Source organism: Ptychodera flava, chromosome 17 (assembly GCF_041260155.1).
Source record: "Ptychodera flava strain L36383 chromosome 17, AS_Pfla_20210202, whole genome shotgun sequence".
Taxonomy (NCBI): domain Eukaryota; kingdom Metazoa; phylum Hemichordata; class Enteropneusta; family Ptychoderidae; genus Ptychodera; species Ptychodera flava.
In genome coordinates this window covers 18,132,063-18,160,037 of record NC_091944.1, presented here as the reverse complement: position 1 = coordinate 18,160,037, position 27,975 = coordinate 18,132,063, and the positions used below count along the sequence as shown (strand labels likewise).

At 36.9% G+C, this 27,975-nt stretch overlaps 3 protein-coding genes across 4 annotated transcripts in view; 1 reads left to right on the top strand and 2 right to left on the bottom strand.

The window, feature by feature from the left end:
- LOC139115650 (titin-like) overlaps positions 1-19,036 on the top strand; it is a 68,209-nt gene extending 49,173 nt beyond the window's left edge. For both annotated transcript variants that reach the window (XR_011548153.1, XR_011548152.1), the window contains one exon: positions 17,956-19,036. The gene's annotated coding sequence lies outside the window, so the exon portion shown is untranslated. The remainder of the gene's footprint in view (positions 1-17,955) is intronic.
- LOC139116651 (monocarboxylate transporter 3-like) lies at positions 75-12,014 on the bottom strand. The gene is made up of 4 exons (XM_070679245.1): positions 11,974-12,014; positions 8,524-8,762; positions 2,024-2,848; positions 75-307 (listed from the first exon to the last, which is right to left on the bottom strand). The coding sequence occupies exons 1-4, from the start codon at positions 12,012-12,014 to the stop codon at positions 75-77; spliced, it is 1,338 nt and encodes a 445-aa protein (XP_070535346.1).
- On the bottom strand, positions 18,443-27,506 carry LOC139115652 (monocarboxylate transporter 13-like). The gene is made up of 5 exons (XM_070677937.1): positions 27,055-27,506; positions 23,556-23,794; positions 22,788-22,931; positions 21,274-22,110; positions 18,443-20,787 (listed from the first exon to the last, which is right to left on the bottom strand). The coding sequence occupies exons 1-5, from the start codon at positions 27,108-27,110 to the stop codon at positions 20,555-20,557; spliced, it is 1,509 nt and encodes a 502-aa protein (XP_070534038.1). The 5' UTR covers positions 27,111-27,506; the 3' UTR covers positions 18,443-20,554.
- Positions 27,507-27,975: the final 469 nt, after the last annotated feature.

Below are 27,975 nucleotides of genomic sequence, written 5' to 3'. Positions count from 1 at the left end.
TCTCAATGGTATCTAATTCTTGTGATGCAAACGGTACCATCTATAAATGATTGCCCTCAATTTAAGTGTGTCTATTACAAACTGGTAGATCCTGTATTCTCGTTGTGACCGGCTGGTGCTGATTCAGAGTGCCTGTAGGTATGACGAGAATTCCGCCGAACGATGTTAGACCACACAAGAGGATTTTTTTGAGCCGCGCGACAGCAGTTGTGGACCACGACGTAAATCACGATGAAGGCGCTAATCATCATGGCTGCCCCTGCCAGGAAGTAGGAAGCGTTGTACTGGAATTTCACATTCAGAACATCTGCAACGAGACATCGTTAATTAGATACCACAGTGTTATCTAAAATCATTTGAAGACTTCGTCAGCTTTTTGATAAGCAGGTCATTAAGTATTATCACTTGCATAATTTTCCAAAGCGTCTTACATTGTCAGTTTTGAACGGTAGAAGAAAATGTAGATATAGCTGAATTCTGCAACTCCGATAAAAATATTACACGGTCTTCATTAACGGAACATACACGGCTGCAGTAATCTACATCCATACAGACAAACAAACATGGCGGGAAAGATATTCTAGAAACATAAGTTATCTGAATCTAGGCTTACCTAGCATTCCGGCTACTTGGTGAACATGCAAAAATATTTGGTAACTAAGGTTAGATTTTGTTATGCTTTTGTAAACTTGTATCTTGAGGAAAGTCTGCATAGAACCGTTCCCTCAAGAACAAATTAAGGCTGCACTGACAAAATAAACATCTCTGGAAGGGGCGGGAGAATTGACGGGGGTAGCTTGAAAATATCAAGGGTATGTTAGGGAAGGAAGTAGAACAAAGGATTTGGGGAATTAAAGGGAGGCTCGAAAAAACTAAGTCTTTGATTAATATGAAATATGTATTTGGTTGTCACTTGAAGGTATAACGATTGGCTAATCTTTGTGTTGTTTTGTTTTGTGCGTCCACTGCAGGTCCTTGTTTTACTTCATGAAGCGTGATGACAAGTTCAGCACAGCCAATGAATACAGTCAGAATTGTTATTGCTTAAAATTGAATTAAAGTCAGGAATAGAATTCATTGGTCATCAATAACAATGATTACACTTGCACAGGCAGAGTATTTGCCAAACAGGATTTTTGTCATTCGAGCATGCTGTGGGATGGGGAGAACAAGAAACTGCGGTCAAGACACAAATTCAACATACTTTAGTATTGTTAAAAATATTCCGAATTTTGCTCGTAGACTCCAATGTATGGTGGATCATCATTTTTGGCGAAATTCAAAAATCAAATTTGTTGTACCCATATCATATGCACTTGTAATCACCCTATTCTAATCAATTAAGTGTATGTCAGTTATCCAATGTCTATATATGCACAGTACGGCAAGTGTTAGTTTGGAAAAAAATATTCACAGTTTCGTCATAGACTCTATGTATAGTGGATGATCATTTTCGGTGAAATTCCAAAGTCAAATTTCTTATACAAATATGCTCTTGTAACTATCTCATATCATATCATATCGTATCATATCATATCAATAATCAAACGTCTATAAATGCGCAGATATTGTTGATTTCATATTGGAAAAATATTCTTTATAGTTTTCTAGTAGAATACTCTGTATAATGAACCAACATTATCGACGAAATAAAAATATCAAATTTTTGTACACACATGCACTTTTTACCTGCTACTTCAAGAGAAGTACATTTACATGAATTATCAAACGTATATAAATGTACAGATATAGCTTGCTTTCTATGGGAAAACTGCAAATAGTTTAATAGACTTCTGTGTATTATGATTCGATATTAAGCCTTCCTTTGAGGGCGGGGGGACTTTTAAAAGACATCAGAATTATAGCAAGTCAGAAGGGGATTTTAACGCATTGTGTGTTAGTTAGGGGAGGCATTACAAACATCTGAGAACTTTTTAGGAATCTCTCTTCCCCCTCCCCCCCCCCCCCACTTCAAGAGGTGTTTGTGAATGCAGTCTAGCAAACAGCATAAGAAGGTGCTCACCTCCAAGTGGCAGACCAATGAGAGCACCAATACCAAAGACAGGAAGGCCAAGGCCAAGTGTCGTGGTCAACGGTCGACTACTGTGGCTGGTAAACTCTAAAATTACAATCATCAGGGGCAGGTATATTCCACTGCATAATCCAATAACAGAAGCCATGGCCAATTGCTCAGGAAACGTATTAGCGACGGAGCTTAACATGGCCATGAGAGCCACACCTATTTGAAATGTGCCGAACATGAAAAACTCGTAGGTGGCCTCGAAGCCTCCTTGCAGAATTTTGACAGTCGATATCGCACCGTGTCCAATTTGACCGAGAACCATCGACAGCCCGAATGCAAGCATGCACCAGTCGATCTGCGCGATGTCAGCACCGGTTGCCTTGACGACAGAGGCGAAATGGAGTACCAGGATGCTGTGTCCTAAACCAATCAGAAACATGGAGCAAACGACAACAACGAAGATGGGATTTTTACAAAACAAATCTCTCGCCAGAACTTTAACATCGCTAATCAACCCTTTGGGTTGCTCTTCTCCTATACTGTTGTTGTTCCTTTGGACCGATCCATGTTCTAATTGTTCATGAGATTTCTCGAACGGTTTATACAATAGAGAAAGCCAGATTGACTGCGCATTGAGGCCAGCTACGATAAAAAAGATCGCTTTGCGTCCGTACGTTTCTTTCACGGCCCGCAGTAATGGTGGGAACAAAACGATGCACAGGCTTGACCCTAGAAAGGTCACAGCATTGACAAACGTGTACCTTTTCTCGACATAGCGAGCAAGGATGCCTAGACTTGGAGTCAACGAAAGTCCAAAGCCAATGCCTGTAAAAGTGAAAAAAATGTAAATGTACATCACGGGAAATAAAAAACAGTATCGTACGTATCGTAAAATCACGGTTCCTCTATCATGCTGAACTATTTTTTAAAAATGAAGCCCAACGCTCTGATACGTCGATGCGGACTGCACACTGACGCAATGGTCGTGTTTGACAATGGACATTAATCCGTGTCGCCAGACCGGTGATAGAGGGACCGTGGTAAAATCAAACCTACTGGAGGGTCAAACTACATATTAACAATGTTCAATGCAGTCCAGTCAAAATAGGGTTAGACCCACCACAAATTGCAACAGAATTTTTTTCTTCGGAATGCATTTCAGAGAGGTACCAGAACAAAAATATTAAAAGTTTACTCGAATCCATCTTGGGGAAATATGTCTAATTTGCATAAATCAAATATGGCGGCCAACTATCCAACAAAATAACATAATTTGCTATATATCACATGTTAAACAAGCTATTTCAGTGATTTCAGAGTCTGACACTAGTAATTTGGCCCAGAGAATTATTTTGGAGGTATAATGTTTCATATAGGTACTTCATTAATTTGCATAATTCCAATATGGCGGCCAACATTCCTACAAAAGACATTTTCGATCATATATTAAGTGTTAAACAAACTATTTCAGTGATTTTAAAGTTAAAAGTATATTTCTTTGGCAAGGACAAACGATTTTCGAGATGCTATGATTTGCATAGGTAATTTGTTAATTCGCATAAATCCAATATGGTGGTCAACATTCCTACAAAGGACATTGTCGGTCATATACCACGCATTAAACAAGCTATTTCTTTGATTTTAAAGTTTTAATATTTTTCTTGGGTATGAAGAAACACTTTCAGTGGCTCAATTTTTACAAAGGCCCTTTGATAATTTGCATAAATTAAATATGGCTGCCATATTAATGCCCATGGCTTAATGATTCTAATATAAATAACGGTTTTGTTATAGTTTTTAGCACTAGGAAACTATCAAGAAGAAACTGTTAAGTCCTTGGACATTCATTTTTAAAATTTTTTGATTTTTCTGTATATGACGACTGTTAATGAATGTTAGTCTTCTGAATGATATATTCTCTTTCTAAATATAACATTGAATTCATCTGTGTGTGGGATTTTCGTAATTTGTAAGGGTGTTTTACACTCTACAGTGTCAAAGCATGTAATCTGTAATGTTTACTGTTAAAAAAAGGGGTGTTCAAAATCATTAGTTTTTAATTAAGACTTAACCCCCTTCTTATGGACGGGTGCATCTTTATAAGATCACTTAGATGATAGGCAAGAAGTCATCACACATACCAGCAAAATACAATAAACACAACAAAACTAAAAAAACAGAAAAAATGATATGACCGAAATAAAAAATGTCGTAATACACACAAATTGAAACTTAGCACTATTGCAAACAATGTCAGATTCCTAAAAACTTTCTGGACACACAAACCCAAAAAATCTGAAAACAGCATGCTTTAGCAAAGACTTACAATTAATCCAAACACAGAATCCAACTATTACACAATACAAAGAAGTACATCTTGAGTCATTTTTCCAAGTGTCATTTTTCCAGATGTACATGTTTGTATCGTGTAACAGTTGGATTCTGTTTGGCTAATGAGTTGTTTGAATTAATTTTAAGTCTTTGCTAAGCATGCAATTTTCAATTTTTGTGAGTTTGTGTGTTAATCAAGTTTTTAAGAGTCTGACATTCTTTGCATCAGCGCTAAGTTTTAATTTGTCTGTATTGTGGCATGTGTTATTTTTGGTCACATTATTTATTTTTGCGTTGTATTATCTTTGTTGTGTTATTGTATTTTTGCTGTTATATGTGATGACTTCTTGCCTATCATCTAGGGGGATGTACCAAAGATGCACTCGTCCATAAGGAGGGGGTTCAGTCTAAATTAGAAACTAAAGATTTGGTCCACGACTTTTTAAAACAGTAAACATTAAAGATTACATGTTTTAATACTGTAGAGTATAAAGCACCTATAAAAATCACAAATAATACGGTACACAGATGAATCTAATGTTATATTCAGAAAGAAATTATAATTAGATGACTAACAATCATTAACGGTTGTCATATTTAGAAAAATCACAAATAATTAAAATTGCATGACTTTCTTACATCTCAATAGTAAACGCACATCAACATATACGTATTTTAATCCGTTCGGAAGTCACATATGTAAGTCTACCAAATTTGCTTTAACATTCTTTTCAAAATACAATATATTTGTGGAGTATTTTGATGTTTTCAGGTATCACAGACACCTATCAAATGAAAATTTTATTCGTAAATGGATCGTTATTGTAAGTAAATTTATAGTATATTTTCCATATTTTTAAAAATAATTGTTCAAGGACTTAAGGTGTAGCTGCACGTTGCCAACACAGTTTTTTTCAAAGGAATATTGCTCATCTAAGATGACAAGGAAACCCATAGAAACTATTTTGTGAAATGTAATATTTCACTTGAACAAGAGTATATCCTCATTTTAAAATGGCATGGGCTGAAAGACTGCACTCAAAAAGTGCTTAAAATCATGGTTAGCAAAATAAAACTGCCTCTAATTCAAAATGTAAGAATTTTATTGCAAAACAAAATAGTTGTTTTGTTATATAGCATTTAAAAACATAATGTGAAAATTTCAGAAAATATGACCCAGCCAGAACAGAGTTATATTCTTTGGAAATCTTGAAATTCGAATAAAAGGGAAGCAGGAATTTGGGTGATTTGCATACATTTGCATACACTAACCCTTCTATATCATGCAACTTACGACTGCTTGCCAAGGTAAAAGGTGAAACTAACCAATTTTTAATCTTGGGTTAAAAAATTAATAAAAATTGAAAGAATATTTGCAAAATACAGTGCGTTGGCTGCAGTGCCCTCTTGACAGTTTTTTCTTGATATTCCTATTCCTAAAAACTCTACCATAACCTTATTTATATTAGAAGCTACTTGGGCATCAATTTGGCAGCCATATTTAATTTCTGAAAATCATCAAAGTGTCCTTTAAAAACATTGAACCACAAAAGGTGTTTCTTCATGCTCAAGAAATATAATTAAACTTCAGAATGGCTGAAATAGATTGTTCAATAAATTTTATGACAGAAAATTTCTTTTGTATTGGATTTATGCAAATTAACGAAGTGCCAACGCAAATTATTGCACCTCAAACATCATTTGACCATGCCAAAGAAATATACATTTTACTTTGAAATCACAGAAATGGCTTGTTTATCCCTTTGACTGCTGTAATTTTTACACCAACATTTTAATGCGATGTTTTACCAATTTCTGAGAACATTTCTGTACGTTTTTTCATAATTTTGGACAAAATGGATATCATTCAGCAGCAACAGATTTTAATTAAAAATTTTGGCAAAAAGCAGAAAAATTGACTGTGGTACATTTTATAAAGTTGACAGAAATAGACTTTGGCGCCCAAAGGGTTAATACATTGTATATGACAGAAAATGTCTTTTGTAGGTATGTTTGCAACCCTATTGGATTTATGCAAATTAACGAAGTACCTAAGCAAATCATTGCATATCGAAATTGTTTGTCCATGCCAAAGATATACACTTTTAACTTCGAAATCACAGAAATGGCTTGTTTACCCTTTGACTGCTGTAATTTTTTACACCAAAATTTTAATGCAATATTTTACCAATTTCTGTGAACTTTTCTGTACGGTTTTTTCATAATTTTGGACCAAATGGATATCATTTGTCAGCAGCTACATATTTTTATCAAAATTTTGGAAAAAAGCAGAAAAATTGACTGTGGTACATTTTATAAAGTTGACAAAAATAGACTTTGGCACGAAAAGGGTTAATACGTGGTTTATGACAGAAAATGTCTTTTGTAGGTATGTTGGCCACCATATTGGATTTATGCAAATTAACAAATTACATATGCAAATCATAGCATCTCGAAAATCGTTTGTCCATGCCTAAGAAATATACTTTTAACTTTAAAATCACTGAAATAGCTTGTTTAATACGTGGTATATGACCGAAAATGTCTTTTGTAGGAATGTTTGCCGCCATATAGGAATTATGCAAATTAATGAGGTGCCTATATGAAACATTATACCTCCAAAATGATCCCTGAGCCAAATAACTAGTGTCAGACTTTGAAATCACTGAAATAGCTTGTTTAATATGTGATATATAGCCAATTATATTATTTTGTTTGATGGTTGGCCGCCATATTTGATTTATGCAAATTAGACATATTTCCCCAAGGTGGATTCGAGTAAACTTTTAATATGTTGTTCTGGGTACCTCATTAAAATGCATTCTGAAGAAAAAAATTCTGTTGCAATTTGTGGTGGGTGAGGTGCCAAAATCTCGTAGATTGACTGGACTAAATGCACACCATTGTATTTATCCTAAAGGGCATCTTAAAACAAACAAGATTGAAGAATATAGCCTAACTGTGGTAGAACACTTTTCTAATTTGTACCTCGCCATTCTCATATGCACAATATTATGCAAAATGGCAATAGTTTCAGTAAGTACGATATCCTCACTTGAAAGTCCTTCTTTTTCATAATTTATTTAGTTGAATTTTAATTTCGCCACATAGAAATTTTCGAGGACGATATACTTTACCAAAAATATCATTTCTTATTGCATCAAAGGGTTGTTCAAATTTTGTTCGTTCAACATAGATTATGGCTTCTGTGACAAAGGTCCACCATGCCCAAGTCAAAATTTTACTGTGACGGATGTTTCGCAAAATTGAAGAGTTTGGATTTCTGTTCTTAAAGGTTCACAAATATCCGATCCGAGGATTTTCTGATGTGTGTCGTGACTTCGGTCTTTTAGTCAGTAACAACCACTCTCAAAGGGATTTTTTCTGGGGACAAAAATTTTGCACATTTTATCAGAACGGCTAGTAGGAAGACATACCTGTAAAAAGGCCATAGCTGACACAAAGGAATTTGATACTCTTGGTAAAGCCAGAGACGAATAGGCCAATGGTCGACAATATTGCCCCCGATACAGCCGTGACCCGATGACCTACTTTATGTGCTAACCAGCTTGCAAACACAGCTGAAACAAATAGATGAAATAATTAATAAAGAAAGAAATTACGATGAAGTAATATGGAAATAAAAATAATTTCAATTGGTGAATCGATCAACCGGTCATTAAATAGCCTTATGTTGCAATTCAGATTTATTACATTTATATATTTGCCATATGTTTGTTCAGGCTGAAAACGGAAGTGTGAAATATAAAGTATATATGACAGGTCGAGGAAATCAAAAACGGGAAATCATAATTTATCATACGTTTTAGTCTTTTAAAACCTTTTACATACGAGATCAATTTTTCTTCAGTTGTTGAATATGACGAGATCAAGAGCTCCCACGTTACATATAGATAACAAAAGTAGTCCTGAGGGCTATTCATCGACTGACTCGTAAAGCTTGCAATCTAGAGATTATTCTGCAATTTTATAAATTGCAACTGTCTCCTGGGGGTATTTCATATCACGGAAGTAATGATACCAGAATAAATGAACGACGTAACTAATGAATCCGTGATCACATAAGATCAAATCAAAGTCAGTGATTCCATTTGTTCACCCATTCCTTCACACAGCAAACATAACGGTACCAAAAATGGATAACTTACCTGTGACGTTGGTCATGACAATGTTGATGTACACTATCCATTTGACCTGTACGCCCTCTGTGTCGTATTGATATTCATCGAAGAATGCTTGAAGGTCAAGGACCAGAGACCACATGCCATAATTCAAACCGAGGCAGAAGAACATAACGACGAAGTTACAAGATATGATCACAAAGTTCCACCAGAGAGGGGGCTCTTTCGGGATTTTAAAACTAACAGATCGCACAAAGTTAGCTTTCCTGTGGAGAAGAGATAACATAAATAGGGTCCGGCCCTGTTTTAATGGTCACATAGCCAAATATCTATTAGGGATGTATACGGCGAAAAAATAAACAAAAAATGCACAGTTCTACTCACTGATTATCGACACTATCTGTTATTAGCAGTTTGTAGAGCCATATTCCTTAGGCAAGTTCTTAAATTGATTCAGTTTTAAATGCGTCAGAGGACTTTTTGGATTTATCAGTCTAAGCCGACTCGAGTTAATGCAAATCTGGCTGGGTCAATGGAACCCGCTGACGAGCCCTCAAAATGAAAATCTTGAGAGAGTATAGAATTTGTGAATTCTTTGATTCACTTTTCCAACTAGAGATAAACTGAGCACGGTGACGAGCAAGTAAAAAGCACATGGCATACGACCTAGATGCTACTTATAAAAGTTTTACAAAATTGACAATACTTGAAGGTTGAAATATTCCATTAAATAAAACTTTTAACCCCTGAAATTTGGTTTTAATAATCGTAAATTTGGTAAAAAAATAAAACTTCCACTCATTAACATTGTTTTATTAGGTTAGAATCTTTACTGTTCAAATTTCAATTTTGTGTTATTGTACGATGAAAATGTGAACATTTCATGCACTACATTAACTTATATATTGATTTTAAGTGATTTAAGTTAAAAATAGTGAGTTTTCATCGTACGTTTCATTTGTACAAAATTAAACATGGTAACCCCATCTATTTTCTATAGCTTTTGTTATTCTAAAATACCAGAATTCAAAAATCTCTGATTCAAAAGTATAACAACTTGATAATTACAATTTTTCTGATCGCACATCCTTTAGAAAACTGGTTACAAATATAGTACTTAACTTTCAGTATTGTTCCTGGCAAGAATATAAGAAGAAGAAGCGTGCAAAAAAGTGGTGATTTCAAAATCTCTGAGCACAAAACACAGACGCCTTTTAATTGTGGCACTGACTAATTAGTACAAGGGATAAGCATTATCAGTCAGGGTACTTCAGCGGCACACAAATCCTAAATGGTGTTTGTGCCAAGTTCACGCAGTTGTAGGCAAATAACGACCGAATCACGTAGCCAATTCAGCGGTAATTGGCCATTCTGTCAATGATGTCAGCATGTATACTAATGATCGATCCGCCCCTCACCAACATCATGCAAGTGTTACCATAGGGCCATAAGGCATTATCAGTCACAGCAAGAGAGTAAAAAATTGATACATTTATGATTATGAATATTTTGATAAAATTAAATATTTCTATCATTATTGTACACATACTAAAGTACCCTAATGGACTTGAATCTTGAATGATGATCAGTTTCCATACCAAATTCATGAAGTTGTATTACAGACCCTGTTATTGATAAATTAATGATTCTGATTATTCTTGATAAAGTAATACTTCTGTCGTCATTGTATACTTACAAAAGTACCCTACAGCACTCGAATCCTAATTAATGATGATCAGCATTTATGCCAAATTCACGCAGTTGTAGCACAGACCCTCAGAAACATGATCAATATAGTTATACTGTAGCAGCATTGCTCAGTAAGTTGATGGGCGGTCACAGTACTGCTTGGGTAGACTCTCGTAACTATTATTTACTGCGCTCTGAGGACTCTAATATCGCGATACTAGACGATACTACAATACTACGATTTCGCCTGACCTCCTTGGGCGATATCACACAAACAAGGCAACGCGGCGGGCCACTCCACACTTGCAGCCAACGAACAATGCACTTTTAAAGGGATCCTTTTTATGATAAGATATTGTGCAGGACAAGTAATGTGAACTGACTAATTTTAAGCCTGCCCTAGAAAATATTCCCCCTTAACATTTTATCATTCTCATTCTCATTCAGACATGAAACTCAACTTCCCTTGTCCCTGTTTTACAAGTAACTTCCCCTCCCCTCGATTTTTCCGATCCCGGTCCCCAGGCCAATCAACCAATACCTTCCCTGCCCGACAAAAACAACTAAAATCTGTTCCCTGCCAGCTAAAAATATGTCCACTGCTCAAGCAAAATTAAAATTTCCCCTGCCCTCAAAAAATGCTCCGGGGATAGCTTTTTCGATGAATAGCTCCGTTTGCCGCACCTAACTCCAGTTGCCTACCGCGTTGCTCAGCGAGCTGCTCAGCGAGATGCGTCCTTTCATTCGGCCCTAACATAAGCTGTGTGAACGTATCATTGATCTCAATGAAAGCGAATATATATTGAACCATGATAGGGGTAAAGAGGTCACAACTCCGCGGGCATGCGCTAGCTGACGCACACGAATAATGTGTGATGTACTGTGTATTTCTAAAGCTATGTATTAATCGTCCATTTAAACTTCGACCAAATGCAATATTTATATACGTTCACTTCTGGGAAGGATGCAAACATTGTTAATGAAGTAAGACCTATTTTGACGGATTAAAAAGTGACTTGCTAATTTGAAATGGAGAATGGGTTTGAAAATCTGCAATGGTATAGCATTGTTTTGTTACCGGTTAGTGAAATGCAAAAGAGCTTTCGGTATTTTGTTATAACCTCAACAATTTCCCCCAAAGAGTTGTAAAGGTGATCTGAAGGACACTGGATTTGAAATGTATATTTCTTATATTTCAAGGGGACCATAGTGGTCGTTTTGTTGTACGACAAACCTATGAAGGTGTTGAGTATGTGAAAGACGGACGACAAATCTTGCCGATAGTCTCTTGGTTGAGGAATGAAAGAAAGGGTAGATTGTATGTTTCGCTGTCTATGGTGAAAATTTAATATAAAGCACTCGTGATTTCACAGTACAAGGTTGTACAGCACCAACGTCCTGAGATAAAATATCTGACATTTGTAAAGAAACACTTTACGTTACCACCATCGTCCGCTCGCACGGGTCCGTTACGAGTGATTACAGTCTCCCTCTAACTATTTTGGAGAGCATCCACCTGCCCGGACAAGAGACCTTGGCAAGCGAAGATCAGGGACCACATGCAGACCTCAGCGTGAAGGCAAACCAGATCAGTTGACAGCAGTGAGAGTGGACAAAATGTTGGCTAGACATAGCTCAGTCCTTTTAACTGAAAACCTTACCACCATAAATCAACTCATACGTTGATTTGAGCAGACTTCAATCTGCTCTTGCAAGGTGCCAAAAGCAACAAACAAGAATATGTATCTTAAATTGTTTGTTGTCGAAGCGCTGTCAGGTACTACCTACCTGCTTGGGCGTCCCCGAGCTTCTTCACTCAGATTTGCCATGACTGTTTTGCGCTTTTTCCAGAAAATTGGTTCAACACAACCATTACCTTGCATTTAATCAATTACACGCCCTCGCTGACCCATGCCAATACATGGTTGTTAATCAAACGACCATTAATTACAGACAATGTAGACTTCTGATAAAAACAAATACGTGCCGTGCCCATGGGCACTTGTCCTATAAAAGCTCTATGAAAGCGAGTCACTTCTTGAACCCTGAACTCCGTTCGAACCCAGCCTGTATTCTCTGCTGTCTGAAGGAGCCTTCAGGTATTATGAGAGGGGTGGGCTGGAGGAATTGAGGGGAGGGTCACATTTTACAAACTTGCCCTAGTGGGAGGGTTACATTTTACAAACTTAGCCTTTGGGAGGGTCATATTGCCAAGTTTGTGATGAATGCTGCGTGAGAATGAGTTGTGTAAAGAAACTTCACATACTGCCATGTATAGTGAATCGACATTTTCGGTGAAATTCCAAAATCAAATTTCTTGTACACATATACACTTGTAACCACCCTATTCTAATAAAGGACATAAAGTACAACGTTCATAGTTTTCCCATAGACTATATGTCAATCAATATTTTCGACAAAAATCCAAAGATCAAATATCTTGTTGTACTTCCATGCACTTTTACCTCCCGCTTTAAGAGTAAATTTCCATGAATTATCAAACATATACAAAAGTACAGATATAGCTACGTTTTGTGTCGGAAAATTGTTAATAGTTTGCCTAATAGACTTCCATGTATTATGATTTGATATGTATGGATGATGGTTTTTATCAGCAACATCTTGGCTTCTAATAGCTGCCCAAAAAATGGTGACCCTCCCAAAACGTTTTGCGTGAAATTTCATGACCCTTAAACATGTTTGAGCGAAAAATGACTACCCACACCCCCCCCCTAAAAAAAACAAACAAACAAAACAACAACACCGGCCTCCCCTGTAATTTCTGTCCAGTCCATTAGCTTATTAACTAACACATCCTATATTCGTACTGTCAGCATTGTTATTGTTATTCAAGTCCGGACTACAGTCATTTGTCAACAATAACAATCTTTGCTTGTAATATAACAAACTCAGCAGTACTATCAAGGTTATGCACATATTTCAAACTTTTGAGTTTGGAGTGGGCCCGGAGGGAAGGGAGGATCACATTTTAGAAAGAGACATCAGGGGAGGGTCATATTTTAGAAAAGGTAGCATTTTACACGATGGGCCACCCTCAATTTTCCTCCGGCGCACCACCTCATAATAATTATAAGTGAAGGCTCCCTAACATTAGTTGCGGTCACACCCAGATATATATGTGACTTTGGTTTGCTTGTCAATAGACTGATATGAACACATTTAGAGAGAGAGAGCATTTAACGGTGCAATATTCGTTTGTACTATCTACGCTCAAAAGCTACTATGTGTTCAGTTGTTGAACACATACCGAAATACTCATTTGTTACACTATTTGCATACAGTTCAATTGTTCAGTAAGAAAACAAAATTTCATGTGTTCAGATTTCGAACATATAGTGTCTTTATTTTTGAACGTATTACATACGTTCCAAATTATATGAAAAAGTACACTATTTACGCGTTGCACATTGTAACACTTTTTGAACAAAAACGACATCTGCAAAGCAAGTGAATAGGATGCAGGTGTTCCTGTGACTATACCCGATAATGAAAAGACAACAAATTGCAGACACAAATGCAGAATGTCTTGAATAGGTGACAATAGTGTCCTCTATTTAGCAACATGTTTGAATACAAACATTTACAAATTTGAACACCAGTACAAACCCTTTACCCTCATAATATTTAAATGAAATAAACAGTTTAGAGACATTCACGGCATTTTTATAACGAATTGCTAAACATGAACACTTTTCAGAAACACTTACATCTACACTCCATTGCAATAGGTATTAACTCACACACCCTTATATAGATGTACTTACGAGTCCAACAAATATTTTGTTTATTTGGTTGGTTCAGAGACGCTTACTTGAGCAGAAACCAAACTAAATACATCTCGATGTATTGTCAGGATGAAAGAAAATACGTCGGGTTAAACCTGTCGTAAATCGGTGTTAGAATGGTAGCGGTCGATCGTTAACCACATCTATTCTACTTCTTAATACATGAGTTCAATATTTGGTCACACATAACACGTTCCATTCGTCCTAAGCATCGACACTTCTATATCGTCTTTATATCTGTTAACAACAACTTAACTGTAGTCGCTTCACTGGAAATCTAACCACTTACAATACTTCAAAACGGATTTTTTTCCTATTTTATCCCAAGAAATGCTAAAACATTCTTTTTCTGATTAGATAGCTGTTTTGGGTGTTCTTCAGGGTTCTCATCTCCGTCCTCTTTTATTTATTCTTTTTAGTAATGACATATGTGATAACCTTGTGTCAGACTCGTTAAATTATGCTGATGACATGAAGATTTATCGCGTTTATGATTCTGATAATGATTCTTTAACGCAGCAATCTGATATCAAGAGAATCGTCACCAAAGAACACATGCAGTTCGTAAGTAATCCTAACTTTTATTCAAGAATTCAGCAACACGCTTGAACACCCTAGTGCCAAAATATCCGACCCTGGGATGTTTCGAGTAGATGCATTATCGATCGTAGAGGGCGCAAGCTGACTAACGACTGAACTCATTGCTTCAATTTTGTTCAGGAAGGCCGGCCTTAATGTGCAAACCCTTTCGGTGTTTCGCAATTTTCAGGGATATGTTCTCCAATGAAACTGTTACTGGAAGGGTATTTTTCAGAAATTATAGAAATTTCATAGAAAATGATTTTAGATGTGATCCCGCTCAGCAAGCTTGGAATAGTGTATATGATTGTTCAGATGTAAATGACGCATATAGCAATTTTCTTGCAATTTTTAGTAATTGTTGTAATAGGCATGCGCCATTAGGCGCACGATCATTGAAAAATGTAATCAAGCGCAAGCCCTGGATTATAAAATCAATCAAAAAGTCCATACATGTTTTATTTACCAAGGTGGTTAAATCAAATCATGAACCAAATATTGTTGTACCGTACAAACGATACAGAAATGTACTCACCTCTTTACTACGGGCTGCAAAAAGAAAATACTATATGTCACTCTTTACGGAAAACTGTCAAAATTCAACGATGACCTGGAATGTAATTAACAAACTACTTCATAAGGGAAAGAAAGGGCAGTGTTTACCAGATCATCTCACGATGACTGCAGATGGCATACCACAAATGTATAGTACACCACAAGAGATTGTAAATGGCTTTAATAGTTATTTCACAAATGTCGGCTCAAACTTGGCCAGTAAGATTGTAACGCATAGTTCCTCTTTTGTAGAGTTTTTACCAGAACAGTCACATCATTCTTTCTTTCTGCATCCGACAACGGAGCAGGAAGTTTACAACTTATTGATGAGTCTTGACTTGAAGAAGGCAACAGGTTACGATAACCTGCCAGCGAAACTCCTGGTTATTGCTGCGAAGCAAATCGCAAAACCCCCTTGTCATATCTTTAATTTGTCGTTTCAAAATTTCCAGTTTCCCGATGCACTGAAAATTGCTAAAGTCATCCCTAATTACAAAAAGGGTTCAAAAGACGAACCTGGAAATTATCGTCCGATTTCATTTTTACCCCTAGTATGTAAAATTCTTGAGAAAATTGTAAATAAGCAGATTATGAAGTTCTTGGACAGGCATAGTCTTCTCTTCAAACACCAATACGGCTTTCATGAGAGACGAAGTGCCAAATTATCCCTCGTCAATCTTGTGAATAATTTAATACAGCAAATTGATCAAGGAAATTCAACCATTGGTATTTTTATTGATTTTACGAAGGCATTTGATACTATTGATCACAATGTACTACTATCGAAACTCCAGCATTATGGTGTGAGGGGAAACCCACTCCTCTGGTTTAAAGATTATTTGAACGATAGATCTCAATATGTGTGTACAAACGAATTTATGTCTGAAAAACTACCAGTGAATTGTGGTGTTCCTCAGGGATCTGTACTTGGACCGACTTTATTATTAGTCTCCATCAATGATTTACCGAATTCTTCTGAGTACTTTGACTTTTGACTATTTGCAGATGATTCAAACCTTTTTCACACTTTTCCAGCTGACATAAGGAATATAGATCTATCTACAGTTGATCACCATCTTAAGAATGTTACACGCTGGTGCGATGCTAATAAGTTGACAATAAATACTTCTAAAACAAGTTATGTAATTTTTCACAGTAAACGTAAATTGTTATCAACCACAGGATTTTGTCTGTCAGAAACATTGTAATTAACGAGGCCTCAGAGGCATCATTTATCGGAGTGATAATTGATAAACATCTAACGTGGAAAGAACACATTGCCGAAATAAATAAATGCATAAGAAGAAAAGCAGGGATTTTATTCAAATTAAGAAATTATGTTCCAAGAAATGTACTTGTTTTATTATACAATGCTTTCATTTTACCTAATATAATGTACGGTCTTGAAGTCTGGGGTAGTACATATTCATCGTACTTGAATACTATTTATATCTCTCAAAAAATGTGTGTACGTGCGATAACTTTTTCTGGATTCCAAGAGCCTTCCTCATCCTTATTCCAGATTTTGGAAATTGTAGATGTTTATAAACTTCACAAACTTCTTGTTGGGATATTTATTTTTGATTTGTTGCATCATAATTTTCCTTTTCCTATACAAGATTATTATGAAATGGCAGATCATTGTTATGACACTAGATTCAAACTTGGTGCGAATCTATCTTTACCTAGAATGCATACCTCTTTTGGTCAATTTACAATTTCGTACCTGGGTGCAAAGTTATGGAATAATTTACCGAATACTGTTAAAATAAGTACATCACGATATCAGTTCATAAATCATTAAAACAGTGGTTATTATAAAACTAGTTGAGAAAGTTTAATACTATTCACTTCACTGAGCGCCACATGGTGGAATATGTAATGTAAATATTTAAGAGAATGGGATCAGGCTCGATTAGCATAAAACTATTTTTCTGGATCCATATTTGCCTTTTGAATATTTTCAGTTTTTGTAATATGAACTTGTCAAAGATTTTTAAAAAAAGGCAATGAAAATGAATTGAAAAAATTGAAAAAAAAATATCAATTGGAAAGGAACGTCCTAAAAGGCAATTTGTTTTCTCTTCAATATTCTCATATTTTATCTCAGACGTGAAAATCTTATGCAGGCTGCAGACTATTTGGTAAAATTGCCAGCAAAACTGCCTGAACATTTTCAAAAGTATGTGCAAAAAGTGTGAAAGGCTGTTTCAGGATGTATAAAATGATTATTCAGGATTGTTTGGTGGTCTGAAATCTAAACAAAGGCTTATCTTCTTATTTCAGATCATTGACAAATTCAATCAAGAAGGGAAGAATTACGTAGATTTCCTGGACTACCTCACCTACGTGCCCCTATTTATAGAGATTCATGATAATATTTGCCAAGATCCCCTTACGCTCGACAGGAACAGATAGGCGGATGGTGGGTTTTAGCAGACGGCCATGGCTGTTCAGTGCTATCTATTTAAAGCATCCAATGCAATTGGTATGCCGCCATCACTTCCGGGTTACAAAGTGACCGTGTCGAGTCGGCCATCTTGGAGATATTCGCAGAAACGTGTCTGTTATTGAAAAGTGACTCTTTCAATAATTTATCGAAGGCAATTCAGGTTCTTGTGAATGTCAAACCTCCTGTTACATGACTGTTCTGTCTATTGGTGTCTTGCTCTTCTTGGATGACAATTTCATAGAAGAACCACATAGTTTGATTCAAGACTGCGCATTCGCATGTGGAAGAGGCAGCTCCCAAAATGGCGGCGTCGCGTCATCCAGTCGTTGTTTTGACAGTTCCGGTGTACTTTGAATTTTAAAAGCCTTTAAGTTCCAGGCTCACAATAATTTAAATTCAAATTCAAAAATCACCTGCGATGTTAACCCAAAACAATCAAGCGAACACATTTTCTTGACATTCCGTGAATTCATTTACCTCTGACCTGTAAACTTTCAGCTTATATTTTTCACAGATTGTACATGCAATGAACTAAATATTTTTCAATATCTGAAAAAATGCGAGAATATTTACCTCAAAATTTTCATAAAAATAGAAAATGAATAAAATATTTAGAGTTTGGTTTACAAAGTGCAATTAGTGAAGGTAAACTCGTAATTACGTTCAATCTCAACTGTCTTTCGTCCATTTCATAAATTCGACCACTTCTTTATTTTTATCGATTGAAATGAAGTCGAATATTACTTTTGTACAGATTTTAAATGATATCTCTGATTCAATGTATTTTTGAAGGAGTCTGTGCCCTCCCGGAACGTGCTAATCAGTAGTTATGGTGGTATATGGACACAGTTATTCCCTTGACAGGTTGAAGTTATAATTTCCTTTATTGCCAAGATGAAAGGCTGAAAAGAAAGTACTCTATTTAAACTTTTTCAGAAACACTACCTGGCGTAATGAAATTTATGTTATCACTTTTGTAAACAGTGCATATTATACCATGATTCTTGCTTAACCCTTTGACCCAATTCTCGCTCTGTAACGAAAGCAATAGAATCGGGCCTAATGGAATTGTGGTTAATTGACGAAGTTAGAAAAAAAATAGATGGTAAACCTGAAAGAAAATCACGAGCCCTTGTCATCGGCCATTAGATGAATGCAAATATTACTGATTTTAAGTACACTTTTGCAACTTTGACAACCTATTGGCTAACGATATACATATCAAACAATCGCTTGGGTGTCATGTCATAGACCCGAGGTCTTTAGAGCACACGTTACTGACAGGAATACGAATGAAATCTTTCTTAAGTTGTGAGGACTTGTAACATTTTGTACAAGGAATATTCAGAGCTGAAATACAATTGAGAACTTGGTCGTTGATCATTTACAAGCAAATGTCATTTCTATTTTAGTGAAATATGTTCAGCTTTGAAATAAAGTTACTATTTTAATCACGAAATTGGCTTCGCGTATTTTTATTATTATTACTTCTACCACGTACTACTACCCAGTGAGCATTGCAGCAGTAGTATAGTCATGGAAATATATCGACAATATCAGATCCTGTAAAGTATCAACAACTTTTGGAGAGCCCGGAGAACACTAAGCCAAATGATTAAGATGGTAGAAGGAAATGCCTGCCTTGGGTGCAAGTAAATGCAAATATGCCTCCCAGTAATGTCAATTTGTACTGCATTTTACGTCACAATTCTTGTTTATCAAAACATGTTCTGTGTAAATATAAAATCTTTTCAGTATCGCATCACTACATAACTTTCGACTGTCAAAATACTACGTGTACACGAAATATATTTTATTTACAAATTTCGCTTCTACCTGCCATATCTAAATTGAACATCTCGGGTAACGTACCTGTAGGATATTTAAAAGCAATACACAAAAAAGTACTTTTTGATGTGAAATGAAGAAAATTGTGAAAAAAAGCTAACAGCTGAAGATTACAAATAGGTTCTTACGACACATTCTTTAGATACAAAAATGAGACATCAAGTGTATCTCAAGTTTTTGCATCTGACAAAAGCATTGTAGATGTGCCATTTTCATCAAAATTTCTCAACTTTCATCCGCCAGCGAGAAATTTCGAACGCCCTGCTTAAATTTCTGATTTCATTAACGATAATCAGCATTGATCTCAAGCGTGCTGAGTCATTCTGTCGGGGGACAAACTCGATTAGAAGAACATCTGACGGCTGCAGTGATACTTCTGACAACACTCGGAATGACATTTGAAAAAATACATGGCAATGAAAGGCGGGCCGCCTAGAAAGGAACTTGAACCCGGAGTTGTTCGGGAAATATTTAGGACGCTTTTATCCATCATCTGACAGAAATTATATAGCTATGAAAACCGTTATGTACATGTGTTTGAAAAACATATTTCAGCAGTGATTCGAATTGAGATTTTTTGACGATTTGGTATAAAGCTATGAAAAGCGTTATGTACGTGTGTGTGGAAAACATTTCAGAAGTGATTCGAATTGAGAATTTTGGCGATTTGGTATATATATATATATATATATATATATATATATATATATATATATATATATATATATATATATATATATATACTCTACACTCTTTGTTTGACGGGCTGTAGCGAATACTCAAGAGTTGTAAAGATTCATTGGTGTTTCTGTGTAAAGTTCCATTGATAAATCTCAGATTCAGCGCAATATTACTAAAATGCCATCATACCGTTACAATGTACTATGTCCCCATTTGGTGGCATTTCTCATGAAAATCAATTTTTTATGATTCATTCAATACTTAATATATGGTATCAATGAGACCATCAATACCGTGGTATTAAAACCTGTGTCTACGGTAATATAATATAGCCAATGTCAAGGTCTCTTTGATTCGCAATGGGAATCGCAATGTCTCGATGGTAACTAATTCTTGTGATGCAAAAGGTACCATGCATCAATGATTGCCCGCAATTTAAGTGTGTCTATTACAAACTGGTAGATCCTGTCTTCTTGTTTAGACCGACTGGTGCTGATTCAGATCGCCTGTAGATAGGACGAGAATTCCGTCGAACGCTGTTAGACCACTCCAGAGGGTTTTTTCGAGCCGTACGACAGCAGTTGTGGACCACGACGTAAATCATGATGATGGCGCTAAGCATCATGGCCGCCCCTGCCAGGAAGTAGGAACTGTTGTACTTGACTTTCGAATTCAGAACATCTGCAACGAGACAGTGTTAATTAGATACCACAATATTATTTAAAATCATGGAGAACTTAATGAACTTGAAAACGTCGACAGTTTTCTGATAAGCGGGCGGTAACTTTTATCATTTGTATAAATATCCAAAACATCTTACATAACATGTGACGCAAAAGTTGTAGGTTTTGACATAGACCCTCCAGAAAAACGAGGGTCTATGGTTTTGAACCGCAGAAGAAAATAAACTATGCAGATCTAGCTGAATTCTTCGACTCAAGAAAAGGCTGCATGATCGTCATCGAGGGAAGACACCTAGCCGCGGTAATCTACGTCCATACAGACTGACACACGTGATAGGAAAGGGATTACATACAATCATGTAAGTTATCTGAATACAGTCTTACCCAGCTTCCTTTAGGAAATTCGTGAAATGACTGCACAAATCCCCCCCCCCCTCGTCCACGCGAAAGAACACACCAAAAAATAGAATAACCAACTGCTCACCTCCAATTGGCAGACCAATGAGAGCACCGATACCAAAGACGGGAAGACCAAGGCCAAGTGTCGTGGTTAACGGTCGACTTTTATGGCTGGTAAACTCTAAAATTACAATCATCAGGGGCAGGTATATTCCACTGCAGAATCCAATCAGAGAAGCCATGGCCACCTGTCCAGGAAATGTATCAGCGATGGAGCTGAACATGGCCACGAGAGCCACGCCTATTTGAGATGCACCGAACATGAAAAACTCGTAGGTGGCCTCGAAGCCTCCTTGCAGAATTTTGACGGTGGATATCGCACCGTGTCCAATTTGACCGAGAATCATCGACAGTCCGAATGCAAGCATGCACCAGTCGATCTGCGCGATATCACTGCCGGTTGCCTTAACGACAGAGGCGAAATGGAGTACCAGGATGCTGTGTCCTAAACCAATCAGAAACATGGAGCAAATAACAACAACGAAGATGGGGTTTTTGCAGAACAAATCTCTCGCCAGAATTTTAACATCGCCAATCAACCCTTTGTCTTGTTCTTCGTCTTCTTCATCGCCGTTGTTCCCTTCGGCCGGTCCCTGCCGCACGATCTTCCATCGTTCATCTGATTTCTCGAACGGCTTATACAATAGAGAAAGCCAGATTGACTGAGCATTGAGGCCGGCTACGATGAAAAAGATCGCTTTGCGACCGTACGTTTCTTTCACGGCCCGCAGTAACGGTGGGAATAAGACGATGCACAGGCTTGACCCTAGAAAGGTCACAGCATTGACAAACGTGTACCTTTTCTCAAAATAGCGAGCAAGGATGCCTAGACTTGGAGTCAACAAAAGTCCAAAGCCAATGCCTGTAAAAGTGAAACAAAAAATATAAAATTACATTCTGGGAAAAATGGAAAACAATACTCCGTATGTCAAATCAACGCCGCGGACGGCCAAGCTCAGTCTTAATGGTAGTTTCATACATATCATTGTATTCATCATGAGTAGCACCTTAAAACAAATAAGTTTGAGGAGTATCACCTAACTATAAGGTTGTCCACTCTTCTAAATTGACACTTCACCATTCTCATATGAACATTTCTATATTAAATGGCAATTGTTTCAGTATTCCAACGATGTCTTGCTTTCTTCATCATTATTTAGTTGAACTTTTGACGGTTATGGTGGCTTTACAGAGATTGTCGGGGACGATATAATTTACCAAAATATCATTTCAAATCAATTCTCGCCAAAACATTACACAAATGTGTCCGTTCAACGTGGATGATGGCTTCTGTGAAAGAATTCCACCCTGCCCAGGTTGAAATCTCCACCGCGAGACGTCCCGCCAAAATTGAAGAGTTTGGATTTATGTTCTTTAAAGATTCACAAATATGACGATCCGGTGACTTTCTCGGATGTATGTCGTGACTTCGGATCTTTTGTACTGTAACGACCACTCTCACAGGGAATCTTTTCCGATGACTAAAATTTTGCAGGTTTTAATATATGTCTGATCAGAACTGCTAATAGGAAGACATACCCGTAAAAATGCCATAGCTGACACACAGGAATTCGATACTCCTTGTAAAGCCAGAGACGAAAAGGCCAGTGGTCGACAATATTGCCCCCGATACAGCCGTGACCCGATGACCTACTTTGTATGCTAACCAGCTTGCAAACACGGCTGAAACAAACAAACAAACAAACAGGCAAATTATTAAATTTTGATGAATTAATTTATAAATGAAAAAAATCATCTGAATCGGTATATAAGTAAATCGATCAACCGGTCATGATATCGCTTAACGTCAATTTATTTATTATTATTGTGCATTTATGTGACAACAAGGCTGGAAAACGGAATTATGAAATGAAAAGTATAAATGACAACTTGAGGAAATTAAATACAGACAATCATAATTTTTGTAGGTCTTAGTCTTTTAAAGAAATTAAACATTGAGATCTATTTTTTCAGTTGTTGTATGTGACGTGTACAGGATCATCAACGTCACTTATAAATGGCATAAATTACTTATTGTCAGTCACGAAGGCTTTTCATCATAAATCTTACAACCTAGAGATTGTTCTACAAGTTGCACCTGTCTGCCGGGTATATCTGGCATCACGAAAGTAATCACAATGCAGAAGGTCAAGTTCATGTTACCAGAATAAATGAATGTTATCAGAATAAATGAACGACATAACTGATGAATTCTGATCTTATCAATTCAAATAAAGTTCAGTGATTTCATTTATACTCTCATTCCCTCACCCTACTACGCAAACGTTCCAAAAATGGATAACTTACCTGTGACATTGGTCATGAAAATGTTGATGTACACTATCCATTTCACCTGCACGCCCTCTATGACATATTCATACTCATCGAAGAATTCTTGAAGTTCAAGGACTAGATACCACATGCCATAATTCAAACCGAGGCAGAAGAACATGATGACAAAATTGCAACATATGATCACCAATTTCCACCAGAGAGGAGGGCCTTCCGGGATTTTAAAACTAACGGATCGCACGACTTTAGGTTTCCTGTGGAAAGGAGATAACATAAATATGGTGTTTGTTTTAATAGTATCTGTTACATATTCATATTTCCTTTTTTCCGATAATAACTGTGACAACGTGATAGTTTAAGACAGCGAACTGGCGTAACTTGAGTAGAGACGGCTGGAAATGCTCGGAACTGATACCAAGTTAGTCAGTACCGCGATCGATGCAACATCTCTACCTCTCTGGCATGAACTTTTTGAAAAGTGCGTGCAGGTCAAAGGTAAAAAGTAAACTTATGCTAATGTGGTAATGTTCAGATCAAGAAGAATGAAAGGTCCTGGATAGCAAATTGGAGACAAGCTGACACATGTGACGACTTAGGGACGCACAATTTAATATCTTAGGGGTGATCTGGAATGTCAATTTGGAGTTATAAATTTAATTTCTACATGCTCCACTTGGTATAATTTTATCACTTTTTAGAATTCTGGTGACCTCTTTTTTCGATTTGCTTCCTAGAAGCATCTCTTTTTTCCGCGTTCAACATTTCAATTACTTTACAACAAAAAGGTTGTGTGTTGGATGCTGTGTACAATGTTTATATGTCACAAATCAAATTTAAAGAAGTTAGAAAGATATGTGAACTTGAGATACTGTTACATAATACATTTGCATCCGTGGTAAAGGTACAAATCGACAGTTCTGATTCAACGATTTTTTAAAGATGATCTTCTGAATTCATTGGCAGACTTAGAGAGAAACTCAACCCTCCATGATTATTTCAAAACCTTACACTGTGACATAGGCCAACACATAGTGATTGGTGACTTCTCGACACCATGTTGACGGAATGATTAAAACACCATAGGTTCATTATGAGATATTTGGGGTATAACTTAGAAAAAATAACATATGTTTATGTAAATGGCGAACTCTGATGAAAGCAACATATGTTTGCGCCATATCGAGAACATGAGAATTTCGCGTGATGGTTTCGTAACGAGTCAGTCATGAATAACTAATTGTGACATGTTAATTGTAGATCAAGAGCTGAAGAGATATTTCTTTTCTCCTTCAAAACTATTGTATGATTGAAAGCACATTTTTAGGCCCGTTAAAAAACATTATGCTTAGACATACAAGGAACAAAGGAGCATATAGAAGAATGGCCGCCAAATATTCCAAGACACACCTCGACATGTCTTGGGCGATGGCATCTGTTAAACGTGTCTACTTAGAAATAAATACTATATAGTTAAACCTAGCTTTTACTCCTTCGTACAGTCAAAAGTTTGAATGATTGAATCAAAATGCCGAGTATCTGTCAGCGAGCTTATTGAGTAACTCTAAAGCCAACAATTTGCAATTGTAACAGAACAATAAAAACCGCCTTCCAAATCTTGTGGTTTTCTCAATTTTTTGTTCTATGCCTACAAAAGCGTGACAACTCCATAGTTTTGTTCAAATGTTCCAAAGTCTGCTGATATATCCATTATATTACGCTTTTCAATGTAACTTGTCCACGCGTTTACGTTTTGTTGACAAACTTTTCGCGAAGATGTAACTTTTACGTTCACAGTGAATGTCCCCAGTTACGCCGTGCGTGTAGATGCACAGGACCCATGTCATTTGTAATCGCCCTCCACAAATTGGCTCTAGTGCCCAGGGTAGACTGAAGATGTGATATTGCCAAAAACTCGCACCCGAAGGGCACGTCGAGAATGAGCAAGGTAGGCATTAGAAGGCGTCATCTTTTTCTTGAAAAGCCATCTGTGGCCGAATTTATTTTATGGATGTCTGCTGAGAATGTTTTTCCCAACAATCTTTCAGAATCCCCTGAATATGAAATGGTCCATCCCTAACTTTGTCAAGTTAAAATATAGATTATTGATTCAATAAATATAAGTAAACCAATCGACCCTTATTCCTGAACAATTTCTACTCCTGTAATTTTGGGAAAAATTCATACATTTTCTATCGAAGACATTTTAAAACATAGCCTCAAAAGTTGGGCAGGAAATGCAAGAATATATTTCAGACAGAAACCATAGGTCTTCCTTTCATAAAAAACGCGCGGTTATAGATTGATATTCCAACCCATTCTTCAAACATGTACACTCTGTATATGACCTAAAATTCTATCTACAAAAACAGGAATCTTCAAACCCCACGGTATGAAAGAAATAATTCTGATAACCGTACGTCTGTTGTCTGTAAGATAAGTTGTATGAATTGACGTATTCCTATGTATCATTGACCTCAATAAACGCGCATGGATATTGAACCGCGATTGTTGTAAAGAGGTCAGAACTCTGCTGGAATGCTGACGTACGTGTAAGAACGAGTACGATGCATTATGTAGTAGTGTATTTCTCATGCTGCGTATTCATCGTCCATTTGAACTTTGACTCAATGCGTTATTTATATACTTGAACCCTCCAGGAAGGATGCAGACATTGTTTATGAAGTGAGACTTGCATTTTGCACTGATAAAAGACGTGATAGTTCAAAATGAAGAATAATTTTGAAAAATGGCAGTGGCGTAGCTGAATGCATCAATGCTGGCTTTTGTCAATTCGTTTACACTTACAGCCTTCTCATTTTGCTATAACCTCAACAATTTCCCTAAAGAGTAGTAAAGGTGATCTGAAGGACACCGAATTCGAAATTCTAGCATGAGGCTGTCGAAAAGTTAGCGCCTCTCACTGCAGACTGGCATAAGAATCGAAAGCGCGCGCCTGCGCAGCGTTGTCCTTCGTATATTTCAAGGGTACCTTTGTGATCGTTTTGTTGTGCTATAAACCTATAAGGCCATTGAGTATGTGAAAAGAGGACGACAAATCTCGCCGACAATGTGTCTTGGGCGGGAAATGAATAGAGTCCATTGTTTAGGTTTCTTTGCATGTGAAGTGTACATTTTATATAGACCGCTGTGATTTTCCTAGCACAAGGCTCTGTATACAGCACCAAGGTCCTGACATCAAAATATCTGACATTCGTAGAGAAACGCGATAGATTATGTAGACCACGGACGTCAGCAATTTGGCAAAACCGGATCAGTTGACGTCAGTGAGAATGGAGAGAATATCGCCTAGACGTAGCTCTGTACTCTTAACTAAAAACTACCTCCATTTATAAACAGTGACCAATTCATACGTTGATTTTACTCGACTTCAATCTGTTCTTGCAAGTTGCCAATGCAAGAAACAAGAATGCATGCGTGTTTTATAAATTATTTTTTGTCCAAGCGCTGTCAGGAAGTTTTGATTCTTCCATGGTGTTGGACTGGAACTACCTACCTGCTTGGGCGTCCCCGAGATTCACTCCGATTTGCCACACCCTCTTCTCCAGCCATGGCGGTTTTGTCGCGTTTTACCGAAAATCGCTTCAACACAACCCGTACCTGGCAGCTAACCAATTACACATCCTCGCTGATCAATGTCACAACATGGTTGCCACTCAAAACGACCGTTAACTGCAGACAACATAGACTACAGCTGGAAGTAGATACGTGCCGTGCGCGTGGGCACTTATATATGCTGTGAAGGCGCAGTGAAAGCGAGTGACTTCTTGAACCCGGAACTCCGTTTGAACGCGTCTTGTATTCTCTCCAGTCTTACACTATATAGTTGCGATCACTCCCAGATATCTGTAACCTTGCTTTGCATATCAATAGACTGAAGACATGTCCCTACACTCTAAATAAAAGTTATGTGTTCAGTTATTGAACACATGCAAGAACAATTGATTGTAACACTATTTGCATGCAGTTCAAGTGTTCAGTAAGAAAACTAGAATGCAGATGTTCACATTTGGAACATATAGTGTCTTTATTTTTGAACGCATTACATATGTTTCCAAATTATACGAAATAGGGGTGACGCTATTTACGCGTCAGCACATTGTAACACGTTTTGAACACACACGGCGTGTGCAAAGCAAGTAAATATAGTGATTGTGTTCTGGAAAGCCGACTATCAGGCCCCCTCTCAAAAAAAATATGTGCTGTTCCGATAACCCGACCTACGCTATTTTTTGCCTGCGACCCTAAACGTTTTAGAGCTACAAGGAAGGAACATGGAGTAAAAAGGAAGTAAAAAAAAAAGAAAGAAAAAACCCGTAAAATCACGTGTTCGTTACCTGGAATTTGATTTTTGCTTGGACGAGGGTGTCTTTTATGGTTTTTTCTTTTATATGTATGATACCTTTTTTGAAATGTT

Excerpts from the sequence above, each read along its gene's own strand:
- LOC139116651 (XM_070679245.1), bottom strand. The coding sequence starts at position 12,014 with ATGGCAAATCTGAGTGAAGAAGCTCGGGGACGCCCAAGCAG. Across the intron at positions 2,849-8,523 it reads TGTCATGACCAACGTCACAG|GCATTGGCTTTGGACTTTCG; the intron begins GTAAGTTATCCA and ends TCACTTTTACAG. Across the intron at positions 308-2,023 it reads CATTGGTCTGCCACTTGGAG|ATGTTCTGAATGTGAAATTC; the intron begins GTGAGCACCTTC and ends GTCTCGTTGCAG.
- LOC139115652 (XM_070677937.1), bottom strand. The coding sequence starts at position 27,110 with ATGGCTGGAGAAGAGGGTGTGGCAAATCGGAGTGAATCTCGGGGACGC. Across the intron at positions 22,111-22,787 it reads CAGCTATGGCATTTTTACGG|GCATTGGCTTTGGACTTTTG; the intron begins GTATGTCTTCCT and ends TCACTTTTACAG. Across the intron at positions 20,788-21,273 it reads CATTGGTCTGCCAATTGGAG|ATGTTCTGAATTCGAAAGTC; the intron begins GTGAGCAGTTGG and ends GTCTCGTTGCAG.